This window comes from Mesoplodon bidens (genome assembly GCF_964165515.1).
Source record: "Mesoplodon bidens genome assembly, chromosome: 5".
Classification (NCBI taxonomy): Eukaryota; Metazoa; Chordata; class Mammalia; order Artiodactyla; family Ziphiidae; genus Mesoplodon; species Mesoplodon bidens.
The window spans coordinates 58,250,956-58,256,955 of NC_138161.1; the positions used below are offsets into that span (position 1 = coordinate 58,250,956).

Genomic DNA, 6,000 nt, shown 5'->3' on the forward strand with positions numbered 1-6,000 from the left:
CCATGAGCCTTACCCTCAAAGACATTAAATCCACTTGGACAGACAAAACTAAACTGTGAATGAATCAAGGACCAACTACATAGAAAAGAAGTATTCTAAGAAGAGCAAATCAGTGGTGGGGGAAACAATACCTTACTTCTCTGCCTCCTCTCTTCAGTATGCCTTGTGCACGTGAAAGTTTTGTGCAAATGAAGAGGAGGATATTCATAATGGCTCCTTGGAAGAGGTTTGCCATTTGTCTGAGTATAAGCATGCTCTTTGGTTCTCTTGCAAGAGGAAGAGGTAAATCAAAAGTGCACAAGGAAATACAATTGAGTGTCAGTATTTGACTGAGGGTAGGAACATGTGGTAAAGAAGACACATGGTAAAAGCATCAGGTAACCTAGGAGAGGGCAGGAGTTGGTCAAGAATTTAGTGAGTCAATACATATGGCCCTTTGATCTGAGTGGGAGTTCAGTAAGTGGACCAGAAAATTACAACAGGAGGTGTATACAGTACAGAGATTATTCTCTAGGGACATTCTAAGACCTAGTCACAAAACCACTGGGGAAAAAGTGAACTCCTTTGAGATGTCGAATCCCTTACAACCCTATGCAAGTTGTAGTCAGAAACTCAGCTGCTTCCATAACCAAGGAAGACGCAAATTAAGATGAGACTGAGGCAGCCACATTAATTTAACGCACTAGTCACTGCAATGGTCAATCCCCAACAAGGCTTATATATCACTCTCAAAGTGGTCATTTTCCACAAGAAGATTATTAGAGACTTGAGTTCGTCAAGAGGTTGAAGACTTCATGCTCCTTTACTTATCCTCCTTTGGTGGTGTAGACTTACTGCTCTTTTGGTACATATGGGAAGGTCCACCAGCAAGCAGATGGGTAGGGCTTGCTATGAAGGATTTTTTTTTAGTGTACAGTTTAGATAGTCATGTGCGTGCGTGTGTGTGTGTGTGTGCACGCTGTAAGTAAGATAATAGCACAAGGATGAGGAAGGAGAAAAGTGAAGGGACTGGAATGAGACAGATACAAGTATAAATGAGGAGAAAGAATATGCAAGAAAAAATAAAAGGAAAGACGGGCTACGAAAGTATAATATAGAGAGCAGGGAAATAATTAGGTAAAGTACACAAGGCTAACATTCATGTACTTTTTACACATACAAAAAATTATATGTATCAGGGCTATATTTATAAGTAGTTTAAAGAAACTGACTGGAAGGATCACATCAGGTTCAGAAAATGGTTCTCTCTGTGAGGGAAGTAGGGAGGAAAATGGAACTGGTTAGGTGGAGGAAAGAAAGTCAACTTTATCTGTGCTTTAAGTTCAAAACAATGTGAATGAAAATGGCCCCATTTATTAATTCCAGGCAGGTACATGTGTATTTGTTATATTCTCAGCAGTTTTATCGTAATGATGGTGTGTGTAATTTTTTAAAACAGAAAAAGAAAAAAGAGAAAGATGGACAGGGTTTGGATGACAAAGTATAGAGCAGTGGTCCCCAACCTTTTTGGCATCAGGGACCGGTTTCGTGGAAGACAATTTTTCCACTGACGGGGTGGGGGCCGGGGGGAGGGTTCAGGCTGTAATGCAAGCGATGGGGAGCGGTGGGGAGCGGCAGATGAAGCTTCGCTCGCTCGCCCACCACTCACCTCCTGCTGTGCAGCCTGGTTCCTAACCGGCCGAGGACTGAGGACCATCAGCGGTCCGAGGCCCAGGGGTCGGGGACCCCTGGTGTAGAGCATTAAGGTACACTGCCTACCAGCTAATTACCAGCCATGTGAGACAGGCAAGTATTTAATGTCACAGCGTTCTGGGAGTGACTGGAGGGCAGGTGGTTTCCCACCCAGGATAAAGAGAATTATCTTTGGTGCTCCTTCTAGTCTCCGTATGCGTTTCCTAACATCACCTCTAGGAACCACACTGGCTGCTTAGCAGTCGCTCTCTGTGGCTCAGCTTTGTTTACTTTCTGAGGTTGCTGATTAACTGATGTGTTTTCTGTCAACTGAAATTTACAGACACATTACCATGTTTGACAGGCACTGTGAGCTACAGTACAAGAATTTCCTGAGGAGAAAAGTGCAGCAAGCTTTACTGGAAGGCTTTTAATTCCCTTCTAGCTAAGGCAGTGTTTCCTACCTCTATTAATACCATTGGTGTGAAATGTTAAAAACCCCTCACTAAAATTCTTGTTCACCAGGTGCCTACGTTTCCAAAAGGTAACTTTTCTTCTAAACCAAGGTAGAGTATAATAGATACTTGCAACACAGATTCTTAATAACAGGCTGTGTTGACCAAGCAAGAGAAGCTTTTCATAGTTTATGAAGGGGAGCAGAAGTTAAAGCTTCCAGTCAACAGGTTACCCAGGCTCTGAATAACTACAGACCTGGGAAAAGAGAAACTGAGGTGCTTTGGAAGACAAATGAATAGAAGCAAGTACACAGAAAAAAAGATTGATTTGTGTATTGTATTGTGCAGGAGCTATACTAGCCCGAAGGCGTGGACAGGTTAATGAATTTCCCGAGGTCACACAAGATGAGGTTAGTAGCATATAGAATCAATGGATAACCCTACATCTGAAGAAGAAAAAAACAATGACACGTAGAATGACTTTTAGAAATCCTTCAGGCACAAAAGGAGCCATGAACATAAAATCCAGATAATCTGAGAAAGTGTCACTGAAGGTTAGAACAAAGTAGGATTCTGTGATTTAAGAAGTACATCATATTTTTGTCTATTTATTTAATATAAGCCATGTCAATACTCACTATCAACCCACACTGGCCCCAACTTACCAAAAACGAAACTAGGCAAAAAGTAGCTGAGGGTCACAAAGCACTGCACATTATAAATGATCACTTCTAGGCCTGTGGCTTGGCTATCACACCAGCCTGTCTTCTTACCCTTATACTGCCTGCAGCAGCAGCGTTTGCAGTTATTTAATTATACTTGAGCAAATTCTGAAGTAGAGACCAAGAAATTATTATATGGATACAATTAAATGAAAAAAACTCTTGAGTGTCTAAGACAAAATCTAGGGCCTGAGCTAGAGTCTGAAAGTACTGAAAGGGTGCACTGTGGCTTTGGAGTATTTCTGGTTCATGATAGAGATTTTACTAGTAGAACTGGAAGCAAAGGAACAATTGATCATTCACCTGAAAGCAACTGCCAGACAACACTAACTCTTTGGTGCTTTTGTGCTAAAGAAGAGACCGGTTTGTTTCCTGCTTAACAGGAATTGAAAGCTAAGTTGCCAATCTTCTAACCTTATAATAAGTATATGTTATATACATGACCATGTGCATCCATCCATGTGAAATACATACACATGGAGAAATATCACTCCCAAAAATATTTACGTAGGTATAAATTTATTAAGGAGGTACTAGTACCTTGTTTGAGATGTTAAGAGCCAAGTATTACACAACCCTGGTGTAGTTTCTCTCATTACTAGATGAGTTGAAAAAAGAAAAGAAAAAAATAAGCACAATGAAATTGAAGGAAGAACTGCAGCTCTGGCAGATGCTTCTCTTGTATGAGCTTTCTTCTAAAGAGGATGAAATGCAGATGCAAATGAAAAGTGAAAGTTTAAATGTGTTTGGTATAAATGTGAGGAGTAAACATGTCGAGCAGCTAAATTAGTTGCATATGTGTTGAGAGAGAAGGGTGATATCATTTGAAGAGCTAAAATTGGAGGTGAGCAATGACAATGACCGAGAAACAAACTCTCTAGGTGTTAGTGTCAATATAGGAGATGAGAAACAGAATGGAGAGTCTAGAGAGGAAGCAGGGGAACAGTCTGATCAAATTATGTTTGGTCGGGTTTAAGAAGTATGTGCGTGAGAAACGGAAGGAAAGAGGGAGAAGTTCATACCAACATACTTTAACAAGCAACCAAATAAATACAATTTTAAATTAACTTGCAATGGTAATATTAGTACGCTGTTAAAAGGACAGATGCAAGCAGAAGATGAGATGAGGAAGAAGCATGCTATTTGGTAACTAAGAGAGAACTAAATATTTATATCATGACATCTAAGTTACCCAAAGTAGTATCCAGGAAGATGGAGAGTAGGTCATCCAAGTAAGTGAATATTTAGAATAATGAAATCTTAACCCGTTACATCTGATTACAAACAATGCAATCATTGTGTTGAAAAGCTCACTGAGATATATAGGACTCCTCCCTGCTCAAATAACATACACAATAGGATTTACCCTTTTCTTGGTAACACAGAAATCTTACCATGAGCATCCTGCTGATGTTCTGGATGTTGCATAGCAATTCAGGACTTCGGATTTCAGAATGGACTCACTGAATTCCTCCCAGCTACTAATTTAGTCTAGAGGCCAATTTTTAGCATCTCTTCCTCTGTGGCAAGTCTAATGTTATGGAGGGCAGCCTCTTCACTAAATGTCCACAGACTGCTGCTCTAGTTATTTAAGCAGTTTCTTCCTTTATCCCTAGGCTGGCTTCCTAGACACCCTTTGCTCACTTTCTGGGTGGAACCTAACATGAAGTAAAGACTGATAGAGGAAAAATTAGTTTTAGTCATTTTGTGTCATACTGACTCACAAAGGAAAAATGTGGTTCTACTCGGCTAAACAGCACAATGTATGAGATTCATGCATTGGCTGATTCTGATTTAGAGAAATTTTATGCTAAATTTTGAGAGTGAAAATTATATACTACTTGACAGGTAGAGGGAGAGTGCCTTGCTATTATCATCTTGCCTTCTCTCGTCTGATTTTTACCTTACACTCACGCTTGTGCACACTGTCCACACTCAGCCTTTAGCCAATTTTTCACATTGACACTTCTGTGCAAGAGCAAAAGCTCCAAAGAAGTCCCACTCTATTATGTGCTCCAAGATAAGATATACACAAAAATAGCATTTTTTGGAAAACATGTCACCACCTTAAACACAAAATCTTTCCCAACTCCTACTTCTAGTCCTACTTCTTTCAGAAAGGAGGCAGGAGAGGTTAGATGAAATGAAGTAAGCATTTCCTCCCTTGAGAATCTGCTTGCTCAATATCTTAACCTTGCAACTATACTTAATATTTCCTTTGGATTAAATGTCATAGATATAAGATACAGCTACACTAAACATGAATGTGTACCTAAGTTTAATACAAATGACCTGGATGCCTCAAGGGGAGTTTTTTATACTTCCTTCTGAAATTAGAAGGTGTAGATAAATGACCCCTCTTATTTTAGAGGGAAAGAGAGTTCTAGGTTTGTCATTTGGCTTTTTTTATGTTTGTCTCATTATTTAAAAGAATTAATGCACTCTCCATTTGTCTGCTCTGAGAAAAAATACAGATGACTTCTTGGAATTGTGTAGATCTAAAGTGCTTAAAAGGGAGGGAGGGGATATGGGAATATATGTATACATATAGCTGATTCACTTTGTTATAAAGCAGAAACTAACACAACATTGTAAAGCAATTATACTCCAATAAAGGTATAAAATTTTTTTTTAAAGTTTAAAAAAGTGAGTCTCATTTTGATTGAATTAACTAGAGATGTTATCTGAAAAGGATTAACTCCATCATATGTCAAATACTTAAGACAAACAAGAATAAGCTTTTCCTTCCTGCCTTTAAAAAAAAAAAAGGGAGGGGCATATATCCTTCACTCAGCAATCAGAAAAGTTTCTTCACTGCTTAGGGGTGACTGGATGTAATGACAAAGAATCAGAGATAAAAAGTTAGAATGAAAAGTCTTGGGTTTTCCAGTTTAAAAATGGTGGTGTAGAAGACCTTGAACTCACCTCCTACCACAGACACAGTGAATAGACACCTACACATAAAGCAGTTCTTCCTGAAGAAGAACTGAGGGCTGATAACAGATTCTGCACAGCAAACAACAGAGGGATTGCACAGAGGTGGGTAGGAAAGACAGAGACATGGTACCGATGGGAACCCCACACCCAACACAGCAATCTGCATTAGGGAGGGATATCACTGAGAAGCCAGGTGGTAGACTCACTCACCCTGG

The 6,000-nt window shown here is 39.6% G+C and overlaps 1 protein-coding gene across 22 annotated transcripts in view; it reads right to left on the bottom strand.

The window, feature by feature from the left end:
- Positions 1-4,492, bottom strand: part of LOC308618329 (uncharacterized protein) — a 465,534-nt gene extending 461,042 nt beyond the window's left edge. For all 22 annotated transcript variants that reach the window (XR_014015997.1, XR_014015998.1, XR_014015999.1 and 19 more), the window contains exon 1: positions 4,243-4,492. Coding sequence is in view for 18 of the 22 variants with exons in the window: in XM_081236021.1 (XP_081092147.1) it covers positions 4,243-4,276 (34 nt within the window). In the remaining 4 variants the exon portion in view is untranslated. The remainder of the gene's footprint in view (positions 1-4,242) is intronic.
- Between the last annotated feature and the right edge of the window lie 1,508 nt (positions 4,493-6,000).